Genomic DNA, 14,971 nt, shown 5'->3' on the forward strand with positions numbered 1-14,971 from the left:
TTCACTATATGTCTTCGTGTTGGTGCACATGTACAGAGCCGACCCTTTTATAAAACTTTAGCACAAAATGTATCAGGTCTGAAAATGTTTCGATAAATGACCTTCTTCATAATGCTCGGGGCTGGGGCGCCATGCTAGATATCAATGACGACCTAGGTAGAGGCATCAGTCGCGAGAGGGCGTGATGCCATCTAGCTTGGCGCCCCAGCTCGGGGCGTCATGAAAAATGGTCATTTTTAAAAAATATTTTTAAATACAGTTTGTTTTATGTTAAAGTTCGAAAGAAGCGTCATATCTGTCCATTTTCAATCTAGCTTGATTTTTGATTTGAACCATGTACTTGTCCCGGATGTTACTGCACGTGGGCATCGATGAACTGCAGGCCACAGACTATCTAGAGGAGGTAGCAGTGGTGGATGCAGGAACAATTTTTTGGTGTGGCGGAGGTTGCTAGTATATGTGTGTCAGCTCAAATTTTCAATGAAGTACCATATAGACCTAACATACATGGCATGTGTTAGGTATGCATGGCAACAAGCCAAACCTTGCCATACTGCTGGCTACATCACTGGGAGGCAGCCAAAAGTCCAAAACGAACAGGCAGAATATTACCCCTGGCTAAACTGAAATTTGCCTTATTTTGAGGAAGACAGTTGACCTATTTTATGGCAATTCACAGACACTTCAATCGAGTGACCACATGGAATTTGTCATTTGTGGCTGGCTACCTTCAAAGATAATTCGAAGCACGTGCTCTTGCCGTCGTTGGGAAAAAAATATTGCTACCTCCGTTTCTCAATATAAGTCTTTTTAGAGATTCTAATGAACGAAACAAGATGAGTGAATTTACACTCTAAAATATGTCTATATATATCCGTATATAATTTTTATTGAAATCTCTAAAAAAAACTTATATTTAGAAACGGAGGAAGTAGTATAGTGTAGAATCTCTGCAGCCGATCAGGATCGGGCCGGTCGGGCACTGTTGGGATCACGGCGGGATCGCAATCGCGCAACCGACTCCCCGTCATCCTTCGGTTCTGCCACCGGCTCATGTCAGGACCGCGCCACCCGAGCACGGAGCTCCACGCAATCTCCAGGACCAAACAAGCTGCGATGCATGTGATTTTTGCGGCATTGCATGCGTCGTGGCAGCTTGTTTGGCTGTTTGTTAGAGACAGAAAAAACATAAACGCTCCCGGGCGTTCGCGGGTGGGAACACGAGTGACGCGACCGGCCGTCGGGACCGGTCCTTGACACCGTGGCTGCTTTGCATTCGGATGCGGAGGGTGCTTGGGACCGAGGTCCATGTACGACGGTATGAGAGGCTGGCGCACGCGGGGTACAAGACACAACAATAATCCTAGGGACACGACTAGGGAGCACACGTGTGCTCTCTAGCATTCCGGAGCACACACCCAAAAAAGATAGAGTAAATTTTTGTCTTAATGCTATGATGCAAAATCCACTTTAAAAAAGGAAAGATTTTGTCCCATGTGCAATTATTTTATGTGTCCAATTTTTTTTAAAAGTCATAACTTTTGAACGGAGCATCAAAATTATGATCCGTTTTCGCCGTTAGATTCTTGGTGACGAGCTCTTCAAAACTAGATCCAATATCGATATGTTTCGACGAACTTTTTTTTCTTCGGGAAACTTTGGTGTCACTGGGAGGCAACTTTTGTACTACCGTAGGAAACTTTCGATTAGGGTGTGCATCATCGTCACCTATCATACGGATGTTCTTTTGAGTTGGTTATGATGACTACCAAATTGCCTAGCATCACGTGTAAGTTGCGTACCATGACTAGCTATCAACTTTGCTGCTATATGAAGCACTTGTTGCCAGTTTGCCTATCATGACTGTGTATCGACTCAATGCTCTTATAAAGTTGGCTATCATGATTGTCAAGTTGCCTGGCGTCACCTATGAAGTTGCTTTTGATGAACTTATTTTCTCAAGCAACTTTGTTTCCACAGAGAGGCAATTTTTGAACTACAGTAGGCAACTTTCACCCCAATGTTCTTTTGAATTGGCTATAATGACTGCCAAATTGCCTAGCATGACATATAAGTTGCCTAGCGTCAACTATGAAGTTGCTTTCGACGATCCTTTCTTTTTTTCTCAAGCAACTTTGGTACCACGGAGAGGCAACTTTTGGTTAGGTTGTGTATCATAGTCATCTATCATCCTAATGTTATTTTGAGTTGGCTACCATGACTATCAAATTGCCTAGCATCACTTGTAAGTTGCCTACCATGACTACCTATCAAAGTTGCTGCTACATGACCCACCTTGTTTCTTATCATGACTACATATCAACTCAATGCTCTTATAAGATGGCTATCATGACCTCAATTTGCTTAGCGTAACCAATGAAATTGCTTCTGACGAAAATATTCTCAAGCAACTTCGTGCCACGGAGAGGCAAATTTTTTTTTACAGTAAACAACTTTCGCTTAGGTTGTGTATCATGGTCACTTATCATCAAAATGTTCTTTTGAATTGGCTACGATGACTACCAAGTTGCCTACCATCACCTATAAGTTTCCTACCAAGCTGCCTACCATCACGTGTAAGTTGCCTACCATGACTACCTACCAACTTTGATGCTATATAACGCACCTCGTCGCTAGGTTGTCTATGATAGCTACATATCAAATCAATGCTTTTATAAGTTGGCTATCATGAACGTCAACTTGCCTAGCGCCACCTATGAAGTTTCTTTTGATGAACTTTTTTTCTTGTCAGATATACAACTTTGGTGACGGGAAGACAACTTTTGAAATAAGATAAGCAACTTTTTGTTAGGTTATGTATCATGGTCGCCTATCAGCCCAGTGTTCTTTTGAGTTGCCTAATATGACTAACAAGTTGTCTAGCATCACATGTAAGTTGCGTGCCATGACTACCTATCAACTTTGGTGGTACATAAAGTACTTTGTTGCAATGTTTCCTATAGTGACAACCTATCAACTCAGTGCCCCCATAAGTTGGCTATTATGACTGTCAAGTTGATTAGCATCACATATTAAGTTGCCTTCGACAAACTATTTTTTCAAGCAACTTTGATGCTAAGATGAGCAATTTTGGTGCTACAAGAAGCAAATTTGTTGTCAAGTTGCCTATTATGACTATATTAAATTAATGATTTTCTAGTATGGCTATCATGACTCTCAAAACGTGCTTCTCCAGGCAACTACCTAGTAAACGTAGGCCACAAGATTAGAATGATCGACCGTAATGTGGGCGAGGAGGCGGTCGGGGCATGCTGGCGGACCCCATGCGTGGGGGAGGGGTCAAGGACCAGAACGGTGAGGTGGCCGTCACGGAGCACGAAATGGTCGAAAGGTGTGGACACAAGTGGTCTAGGCCAGTGAACCGACATTCCATCATAGACCTCCACCCCCCTATTACAAAACACACAAGGGGCTGAGCTAGGTCCATGAATTAGCTCTTGATGTTTAGGCCTCCTTTGGTTCCTTGGAATATTGTAGGAATTATAAAGGATAGGAACTTTATAGGAAAAATTTATTTGAAGCCCTTTAGTTTGTAGGAATGGATTCCTATTCCTATGTAGGATTGGAATCAATCCTTCAAATTTCAAAGGAAAAAACATTAGCCTAGACTCAATGGGAAAATTCCTATTCTATGCATGAAATGACATTTCTTTGTTTATAGGAATTGAGATGCATGTCATCTCACTTCTTATGATTTTCCTATTCCTATAATATTCATACCCTATGAACCAAAGGAGGCCTTAGACTCCCTGGTTGTGCATTCGTTTTGCTAATAATCTTTGGCAACTTGTGTTTTACATGCATCGGCGTCCAAAAAATCTGATCATACATGTAAGAAACTTTTACCGAGTGATTTAGGCAAGTACTATTTATATTGAGGCAACTTATTCCATTGGAAATTGCAACTTTTGTGCAAATTAAAACAACAAAAGCAGAGCAGCCGGTGGAGCCATCTAATTCGTCCAAATTCAGCAATAGTGCATGCAGCCGCTGTGACAAATCAGACGAGTTACAGATCAACTGTACAGCTACAAATGGCAAACCAGCAAAAAGGTCAAAAGTTCAGATTTGTAACAGCGACATGTTCCTAGTTCTAAGCAAGTCTAATTGCAGGAAGGCAGGAGAGTACTATTTATATTGAGGCAAAAACTACATTCAGTACTTAAAAGACTACTATAATCAACCCTTTATGCTCTCTAGTATATCAATTTTAAAAATGCAAAATGTTGTAACTACTACAACACCTAAATCAACAACCTAGGAGGCACGTTATACCCATTTGGTTATTTATGTCAACACCTACGATTATTTATTACAAGTAGAAAATGTGCTCCCAAAACACCGAGCACAAACCCATACCAAGTTAGTCTCCTTGATGCACCACGGCCAAGCTACAACGATGCAATCCTAGGCTGCATGCAGGATAATGCATATAATTTGCAAGCTTTTATAGGCAAAATAAACGTACACTATGTCTACACTTTAATTTGCTAGGTGGTTTTGCACGACAAAAGGAAAGGGCAGCCTCCCTACTGACACATACTTTCCTAAGTGTTTTTTGAGGGAATACTTGCCTAAGTGTTGGTTACAACTTGCCTGATCACACAGAAAAATTTGCCTGAAGAAAAAATACCTGCTCATGCTGATTATTCACTTCGATTGGGTTACCTAGTGCGAAGCAACACACACCAGTCTGCATCACAAAACAAAATGAAAAATGGGCAAAGTTCAGAATGCACCACGAGTTCTACTTCTATTACAGATACAAAGCCAGTTCAGAATTTACAGCGAGTATACGAACGGCAGAACTTCTCGAATTCCTTCACTGTGGGAGCACACTCCACCTTCTCAAGCAACGCTCACCACCTAGCAAAAAAGTGCCCTGCATCAACACACAGGCAATACAGATAAGTTCTGCAAACTGTACATTTCACAAATCTTTTCTTCTTCAATCTCATCGGTGGTCAGGCCCTTGTTTTTGAGGAAGGAGAGGAACTTGATGGCGTTCTGGACATACTTCCCTCAACGGCTGCGTCTGCAGCAGCGCCTTGAAGGCTAGCTGCGGCTGCATCTCACCACCGTCGGCGTCTGCTGCTGCTCCTGGTGGTTCCGGACAGAACTGGTTGATCAACAATCACATCGAATTGCAGAATCGAGAGAAGATGGTAGACCTTACGCGCAGAGCTGGCACAACATGACCGAGGGGGAAGCCGACGCCGTAGGGACGCATAACGGGCTGGCGACCGGTGGCGCAGGAGATCAGGGAGCAGGTCCTGCCGGGCGCGGCGTGCGACGGCCGAGCACTTGCTGGGTGCGGCGCTCATCGCCGGGACCGGGGTTGTGCTTGGTGTGGCGCGCGGCGCCAGGAGGAGGATCGGGGCGGCAGCCGCGTAACCGGTAGGAGGAGCACGACGGCGGAGGGATGCGTGGCCTGAAGAAGGAGCGGGCAACGGGCGCATCTCAGGGACGAAGCGCAGGGCGGCTGGTGGTGGGACGACGAGCAGGTGGGATGAATGGATAAGGTGCGGGAGGTGGGCGACGCGTATGTTGTTTTGTCGATAGCGCGTGCGCTCGAGACGATTAACGAGCACAACTGCACTTTTTAGAATTTAGGTAATCCTAGACACACGGAGCAATACGGGCATCTCAGCGCTAATCAATCTCCGCCCTCTTGATTTTCATGGGGTGAGCCCAGCCTCAGTCCTAATCTTCAATAAAAAACTGCCACCTAAGTACAGTCGGTTGATTCCGTAACCATAGGTCCGTGCGTGTGGCATTACTGTTCTGTAACATAGTTTTTCTTTCAAAATGAAGGCCGAAACAAGAACAACTGCCCCTGCAACCATCTAGTATTTTATTATTCAATAATTGCAAAAGAAAAAATATTCTAAGTTCAGTACTCAAATCAAAGATTCTGTTGGTAACATGGCATTCAAATTGCGTGAGTCAGTCCCGTAGAAGCAAACTCAAATTGCGTGAGTACCAAGTGGATGTCCATCTTAATGGTAAAAGCACTATATAATACTAGGGCTTTTTTGTTTCACGGGATTACGAAAACGTAGGAATAGGAGAAAAATAGGAATATGTTAGGATTGCATGTGCAAATAAAGGGATTATGAAAACACATGATTTTTGCGGAATGTCTTCTTGGTTCACCTGGATAAAAAAAACATGAATTCCAAAATCATAGCCAAATCAAAGTTAAAACACGCGCAAAGGTAATATTAGATTGTCATTAGCAACTTATGGTTTTTTTCCTTATTGTTTATGCATAGGAATGCAAAAGGGGTTTATAAGGATTTAAAAGTTTCTTTCTCTTTCTTTGAAACTCAATCCAGATTTCTCCATTTTTTTAGTATGTGTCATTCATTTGAATCAAATATATGAAGGGTGTCCTATTCTCATGTTTTTTCATGGGCTTTTTCTGTGAATCAAAGAGACCCTTACAGAAATAAAGCAACTCTCATTGATTGATTTATTATTGATAGTATTGATGCTGCTCCCATGGAACTGGGAACGATCGATACATGGAGACCAGGCAAAATTACACCCATAATCTGCAAATACAATCAACACTCCATGCGTGCAATTTGCATCCATATGGATCCATGGAGCGCTCATGGAGGCTTCAATAGTTCAATACAATCAATCGCCGGAAACGGCCGCCGCCGGCGGATCGGCGGCGTCGACCTTGACCTTGAGGAAGTCGATGGTGCGTTCCCCGAGCGCGAACGCGTCCCAGAAGCCGTCGGCGAAGACCTTGGCCTGCAGCCTTTTGTACATCGCCGGCCGGTCCCCGTCGACCAGCTCGGGCGACGGCTCAAGCACCTTGTCCGCCTCCGGCTGGTAGAACACCGCCAGCGACACCCGCTCCGCCTCCTCCCCCGGCGCCATCACCCGGTGTACCGGCGCCTTGAACGCCGCGTTGCTCATGATCTCCATCTCGTCGCCGACCACGACCAGCAGCTGGTGTCGGCCGTCGCCCAGCACGGGCACGTCGACCCAGCTGCCGTCCTTCAGAACCTGGAGGCCGCCGACCTGCTCGTCGAGGAGGAGCACGGTGACCACGGAGTTGTCGGTGTGGGGCTTGAGCCCGTGCACGAGGTCCGGGCGCGGGCAGGGCGGGTAGTAGGTGAACCGCGCGTACGACGGCATCCGCTCGCCGACCTTGTCCACGAAGAACCCATCCTCGAAGCCCAGGCACCTCGCCATGGCCGTGACGACGAGCTTGGCCACCTTCTCGCCCTCGACGCTGAACTCTTTGAGGAGCTCGGCGAGGTCCGGCGGGTGGGTCGGCCAGAAGCGGAGCTGCCGCGCGTCATCCGGCCGGATCTGGAGGTAGAGCCGGTCGCACCAGTCGAGGACCTGCTCGTCGGTGTCGACGCGGTCGACGCCGTAGCCCTCGGGCTGGAACTTGCGGCCGCCGTCGTCGGCGTCGACCACGTTGCTGTACTCCTGCTTCGCCTCCGTCGGCAGGTGGAAGAACCCCCGCGCCGCGCCGAGGATCGCGTCGAGGAACGGGTCCGTCATGCCGTGGCCGGTCACCGCGAAGAGGCCCCAGGAGCCGAGCGCCGACCGGAGCCTGTCGGCCTCGCCGGGGTCGGCGTTGGCAAGGCGGCCCACGTCCACGGTGGGGATGGACGGAGCGGCACGCTGTGCGGCCGCGGCCGGGCGGCCCTGCTGCTCCTTGAGCACGTAGCGGCTCGGCAGCTCCCCGTCGGCGGCCACCTCCTGCACGAGCAGGCCCTGAGCTTGATGCACCATGGTGGTACGTGGTAATGTTAGGTAGCACACTCGTAGTTCACCACTGCGTCGTCTACTTGAACTCGAGGTGGCGTGGAGCTTGAGGTGAGTAGCACACCTCCATTTATACAGGCCGGGGATGAGCTCGCTGTACTCAGACGTGACGTGATCGATCGATGTGGTACGTACCTGTCCTAAAGTCCAAACCGACTGGAGTGAGTTGGAAGGATATCGATTTCGTGTTATCTTCCTCGATTACGTTAGGCGCCGTACACAAACGGTGCTATTTTTGGAGCCGCTAGGCATGCATGCATGATCAACGAGGCTGGCGTAGGAAAATGTCGTCTCCCCTCCCGTGGCCCTACCTGCACCGTCGGATGCGATTGGTTTCAGCCTCACGATCTTCTTCTCTTTACTCTCACGGCGTCGTTTCCTCCGTTATCTTCTTTTTGACGAAATGTACCGGCGCTACGTTTCATTCAGTAGGAAGAGGAGGAACCGACGAAGTTATAAGAGAAGAAGACGAAAAGTGAGAATATATCACAGCGGAATAGCTAAATTACAACGAAGACATCATAGGGGAGAAACGTCATAGAAGCTGCAGGGATGGAAAGAATGCCACTTGCAAAAACTAATTTTGTATATAAACACAGACGACACGGAGGACTTAAGTTTTCATCGTCGTCTGACCAAGCAACCCTCAAAAATGGGGAGGAGTATCTAGAGGCAATGAGGTGAGGTGAACCGCAGACTCGGTAACCCAACTTTAGGTAAGAATATCAGAGCCTTTCACAAACTTGGTCGAACGATGAGAACAATGTGCACACTTTAAGAAACAACACGTGAAATGAGAGGGAATTAGTGTAGCCTCCACCAGTCTTGCCACCACCACTCACAACCATGAACCTCATACTGGCGAACCGCCCTCCAAACGAAACAAGAGACAACCAATGATGGTCAGTGCCTCCATGGAGGTTTATGACGTCAAGGACACCATTATTGGCCGATCCAAAAGTTAGATCTGAGGCTTTCAGCCGAAGAGCACCCGACAAGCGAGGCATCGAAGCTTCACCATGAAGCCCGCAAGGAGGAACACAACACCCCGAAGGCTTTGTCGTCATCAACGGCGACATAGCATCACACCTCATTGCCACTACTATACCACAACACTGCTAAGTTGGTACTAGCACTAAGCGTGAGACCTCAGATCTAGCCTCCTCGCATGATGTTCCCATCTGGCCTCATTGCCACTACTATACCACGACGCTGGTAAGTTGGTAGTACTAAGCGCGAGACCTTAGCTCCAGCCTCCTCGCATCACGTTCCCATCAGGTCATCCAAAGGCAGCTAGAAGCCACCTCTGTGCAAGAACAGGAGCAAAGGCATATTCCACGCGCATCGTCATTCAGTTGTATGTTTCCAACAAAATATTTAAAAAACATACAATACGAAAAAAAGATACCGGTTATTAGACATTGAAAAGAAACATGATGGAAAAATATCCACATACTCAGAGATAGTGTTACAAAATGGGCTCCCTAAAAAATGTGTTGCAAATGGGCAAAAGTAACCCCCTGCGATTCGGGCAGTTTCTTTATTTTTGGATGGCTTCCAATTTTAACATCCCTTTTGGCACCTTTAATCTTGAAGGTAACTTTAAAGTTACATTTACAGAGCTGTAATGAATCCTCCATGCCTACCTTGCCTCCTCTTCCAAGGTCTTCTTTGGTTTGGACGAATTTTGTAAACCATTCATCGCCTTTGACGAGGTCCCGGTTAGCCCTTATTAGCGGCACCAAGGACCACAGTGACATTGTTGGTGAGGGGATGCTGCGGTCAGCCGCAACATCTCTGTCGGTTGCCCAGGTGTTGTTCTGCATTGTGGCGGAAATCGACCGAATAAAAAATGGGAGCGCCTATTTGTCATGTACATGAAAAAAATGTTTTGTCTGCCTATTCTCATCTAGACTGTCAGATCTTCATCCAACAGCCCAAAATAGATCGCGTACTATCCACCTTCTTCCTCTTTCCCGCGGCCTACCCAGGCCTAACTGCCTGCCTCCACCCCCACCCCCCGACGGCGGCTGTCGCCGCTTTGCCCTTTGTCGGTGTCAAAACTGACGAATCTCGGATAGGGGGTCCCGAACTGTGCGTCTAAGGTCGATGGTAACAGGAGACAGGGGACGCAATGTTTACCCAGGTTCGGGCCCTCTCTATGGAGATAATACCCTACTTCCTGCTTGATTGATCTTGATGAATATGAGTATTACAAGAGTTGATCTACCACAAGATCATGATGGCTAAACCCTAGAAGTCTAGCCTATATGACTATGATTATGATTGTTCGGACTAAGCCCTCCGGTTTATATAGACACTGGAGGGGACTAGGGTTATACAATGTCGGTTACAGAGAAAAGAATCTTCATATTCGGACGCCGAGCTTGCCTTCCATGCCAAGGAGAGTCCCATCCAGACACGGGGGAGAGTCTTCGGTCTTGTATCTTTAGAGCCCACTAGTCCGGCCCATGTCCAACAGGCCGGACGCCCGAGAACCCCTTAGTCCAGGACTCCCTCAGTAGTCCCTGAACAAGGCTTCAATGACGAGGTGCCCGATGCGCAGATTGTCTTCGGCATTGCAAGGCGGGTTCCCCTTTCCGAATACTCCAAGATAGTCTTCGGACGCAACGAACGTGTCCGGGTCTGCAACACAAGTACCCCACACACAACCACAGAGAGTATAATATTTCACGATTCCAATCCGCTATCAACTTTTTGTAATGTGACTTCACGTCTGCCCGGTCATTATTTCGAATCGTTTTCGTCTGCCGTTCCACGTTTCGAGACGCGGTTTTCATTGGCACGTCTTGCCGAAGCAGAGATCGTGTCCCCTTATTGCGGGATTCTCATCAATATGGGCGTGGGTAATCTAATCATGCCGTCTGCACAGCCCTTGGGGAACAGACGAGTTTTAAGGCGAGTGGGGAGGCGCTTGATATTCACTGGCTTTATAGGGGGATTCCCTTCTTTCACCCACGCCTTCTCTCTTTCTCCGCCCTTCCATTCTTGAGCTCCAGCGCCCAAGTCCTCATCTTTTCCGCGTCAAGCAAGCACTCAACCATGTCCAGATTTGGAGGGCAAGGCAAGTGGATGGCCTCCTCCGTTAAGGAGAAGGACGGCTGATAACCCACAAGTATAGGGGATCGCAACAGTTTTCGAGGGTAGAGTATTCAACCCAAATTTATTGATTCGACACAAGGGGAGCCAAAGAATATTCTCAAGTATTAGCAGTTGAGTTGTCAATTCAACCACACCTGGATAACTTAGCATCTGCAGCAAAGTATTTAGTAGCAAAGTAGTATGGAAGTAACAATAACGGTAGCAAAAATAACAGTGATAGTTTTGTAGGGATTGTAACGGCAGCAACGGAAAAGTAAATAAGCGAGGAACAATATGTGAAAAGCTCGTAGGCATTGGATCAGTGATGGAGAATTATGCCGGATGCGATTATTCATGCAACAGTTATAACATAGGGTGACACAGAACTAGCTCCAATTCACAATGTAATGTAGGCATGTATTCCGAATATAGTCATACGTGCTTATGGAAAAGAACTTGCATGACATCTTTTTTCCTACCCTCCCATGGCAGCGGGGTCCTAATGGAAACTAAGAGATATTAAGGCCTCCTTTTAATAGAGTACCGGACCAAAGCATTAACACATAGTGAATACATGAACTCCTCAAACTACGGTCATCACCGGGAGTGGTCTCGATTATTGTCACTTCGGGGTTGCCGGATCATGACACATAGTAGGTGACTATAGACTTGCAAGATAGGATCAAGAACACACATATATTCATGAAAACATAATAGGTTCAGATCTGAAATCATGGCACTCGGGCCCTAGTGACAAGCCTTAAGCATAGCAAAGTCATAGCAACATCAATCTCAGAATATAGTGGATACTAGGGATCAAACCCTAACAAAACTAACTCGATTACATGATAAATCTCATCCAACCCATCACCGTCCAGCAAGCCTACGATGGAATTACTCACGCACGGCGGTGAGCATCATGAAATTGGTGATGGAGGATGGTTGATGATGACGATGGCGACAGATTCCCCTTTCCGGAGCCCCGAACGGACTCCAGATCAGCCCTCCCGAGAGAGATTAGGGCTTGGCGGCGGCTCCGTATCGTAAAACATGATGAATCCTTCTCTTTGGTTTTTTCTCCCCGAACACGAATATATAGAGTTGGAGTTGAGGTCGGTGGAGCTCCAGGGGGCCCACGAGGCAGGGGGCGCGCCCAGGGGGGCAGGCACGCCTCCCACCCTCATGGACAGGGTGTGGGCCCCCTGTCCTTGATTCTTTCACCGATATTTTTTATTAATTCCAAAATAATTCTCTGTTGATTTTCAGGTCATTCCGAAAACTTTTATTTCTGCACAAAAATAACACCATGGCAATTCTGCTGAAAATAGCGTCAGTCTGGGTTAGTTCCATTCAAATCATGCAAGTTAGAGACCAAAAAGGGTAAAAGTGTTTGGAAAAGTAGATACGACAGAACGTATGAACTCCCCAAGCTTAAACCTTTGCTTGTCCTCAAGCAATTCAGTTGATAAACTGAAAGTGATAAAGAAAAACTTTTACAAACTCTGTTTGCTCTTGTTGTTGTAAATATGTAAAGCCAGCATTCAAGTTTTCAGCAAAGATTATGAACTAACCATATTCACAATAACACTTAGGTCTCATGTTTACTCATGTCAATGGCATAATCAACTAGCGAGCAATAATAATAAATCTCGGATGACAACACTTTCTCAAAACAATCATGATATGATATAACAAGATGGTATCTCGCTAGCCCTTTCTGAGACCGCAAAACATAAACGCAGAGCACCTTTAAAGATCAAGGACTGACTAAACATTGTAATTCATGGTAAAAGAGATCCAGTCATAGTCATACTCAATATAAATTAATAGTAATGGATACAAATGACAGCGGTGCTCTCCAGCTGCTGCTTTTTAATAAAAGGGTGATGACTCAACATAAAAGTAAATAGATAGGCCCTTCGTAGAGGGAAGCAGGGATTTGTAGAGGTGCCAGAGCTCGATTTTAAAGCAAAGATAAATAATAGTTTGAGCGGCATACTTTCATTGTCAACATAACAACCGAGAGATGGTGATATCTTCCATGCTACACACATTATAGGCGGTTCCCAAACAGAATGGTAAAGTTTACACTCCCCTCCACCAACAAGCATCAATCCATGGCTTGCTCGAAACAACGAGTGCCTCCAACGAACAAGAGTCCCGGGGGAGTTTTGTTTGCAATTATTTTGATTTGATTTGCATAAAGCATGGGACTGGGCATCCCGGTGACCAGCCATTTTCTCATGAGTGAGGAGCGGAGTCCACTCCTCTTGAGAATAACCCGCCTAGCATGGAAGATACAGACAACCCTAGTTGATACATGAGCTATTCGAGCATGCAAAACATAATTTCATTTGAAGGTTTAGAGTTTGGCACATACAAATTTACTTGGAACGGCAGGAAGATACCGCATATATAGGAAGGTATAGTGGACTCATATGGAATAACTTTGGGGTTTAAGGGATTGAATGCACAAGCAGTATTCCCACTTAGTACAAGTGAAGGCTAGCAAAAGATTGGGAAGCGACCAACTAGAGAGCGACAACAGTCATGAACATGCACTAAAATTAATAAACATTGAGTGCAAGTATGAGTAGGATATAATCCACCATGAACATAAATATCATGAAGGCTATGTTGATTTTGTTTCAACTACATGTGTGAACATGTGCTAAGTCTAGTCACTCGAATCATTCAAAGGAGGATACCACCCTATCATACCACATCACAACCATTTTAATAGCATGTTGGCACGCAAGGTAAACCATTATAAACTCCTAGCTAATTAAGCATGGCATAAGCAACTATAATCTCTAATTGTCATTGCAAACATGTTTATTCATAATAGGCTGAATCAGGAACGATGAGCTAATCATATTTACAAAAACAAGAGAGGTCGAGTTCATACCAGCTTCTCTCATCTCAATCAGTCCATCATATATCATCATTATTGCCTTTCACTTGCACGACCGAATGATGTGAATAATAATAATAGTGCACGTGCATTGGACTAGGCTGGGATCTGCGAGCATTCAATAAACATGAGAAGACAAGGCAATATGGGCTCTTGGTTAAATGAACAATAATGCATATAAGAGCCACTTTAACATTTTCATTATGGTCTTATCCTCTCGACCCCCAAAGAAAATAAAAGAAATAAAACTATTTACACGGGAAAACTCCCAACAAGCAAAAGAAGAACGAGAAATCTTTTTGTGTTTTCTTTTAGTTACTACAACAACATGGAATGCAAACTAGCTAAAAGCTACAACTAGATTTTTGTTTTCGGTTTTTTCTTAAGATTTTTCAAACACACAAGAAGAAGGCATAAAAAAGGAAAATAAACTAGCATGGATATTACAATGAAAAAGTATGAGCACCGACAACTAGCATGAGTGTGTGAACATGAATGTAATGTCGGTGAGAAATACGTACTCCCCCAAGCTTAGGCTTTTGGCCTAAGTTGGTCTATTGCCACGGCTGGCCTGGCGGATATCCGAAGTTGTAGTTGGTGTCGTACTGAGAAGAAGCCTCAGGTTGCCACTGGCTGGCCATCTCCTCCGGATTCCACTGGTAAACAGATTGGCGTGAAGGAACAAATTATGGTTCCGGATCTGGCTCTGTAGCTGAGGTGGGGTTCCGGTAGGCATAAATGGCCTCCAGCCGAACAAGGTACTTGCCTGCAGATAAATCAAACAAGTAAGGAGCAGGCAAAGTAATAGTCTCAGGGTGATTTTTATCAAATATCAATCTATAGTTAAGCTCCTTTTTCTTGTTCTTAACAATGAACTCTTGTAGTCTAGAAAAACAGGAGGCAACAACTTTTCTTCTTTATCATAATGCCTGATAGATATGTTAAAGTACGCAGCAAGGCGAGAGGCGAAGATGCCTCCCAAGATGGGGCCCTTAGTAAGGTTAAGATTTAACCGCCTTGTAACAATAGCGCCCATACTAAATGTGTCATCACGAAACAGAGCTTGGCACAAAAGAACAATATTAGGGGCACTGAGGTTGCCACAATTTCCGCGACCAATTAAGCATCTACTAGCAA

General features: G+C 45.7%; 1 protein-coding gene across 1 annotated transcript; it reads right to left on the reverse strand.

The window, feature by feature from the left end:
* Positions 1-6,464: 6,464 nt before the first annotated feature.
* Positions 6,465-7,853, reverse strand: LOC119327413 (flavonol synthase/flavanone 3-hydroxylase-like). The gene has a single exon (XM_037600519.1). The coding sequence runs from the start codon at positions 7,783-7,785 to the stop codon at positions 6,667-6,669; it is 1,119 nt and encodes a 372-aa protein (XP_037456416.1). The 5' UTR covers positions 7,786-7,853; the 3' UTR covers positions 6,465-6,666.
* Positions 7,854-14,971: the final 7,118 nt, after the last annotated feature.

This window comes from Triticum dicoccoides, chromosome 7A, assembly GCF_002162155.2.
Source record: "Triticum dicoccoides isolate Atlit2015 ecotype Zavitan chromosome 7A, WEW_v2.0, whole genome shotgun sequence".
Taxonomy (NCBI): Eukaryota; Viridiplantae; Streptophyta; class Magnoliopsida; order Poales; family Poaceae; genus Triticum; species Triticum dicoccoides.

Excerpts from the sequence above, each read along its gene's own strand:
- LOC119327413 (XM_037600519.1), bottom strand. The coding sequence starts at position 7,785 with ATGGTGCATCAAGCTCAGGGCCTGCTCGTGCAGGAGGTGGCCGCCGAC.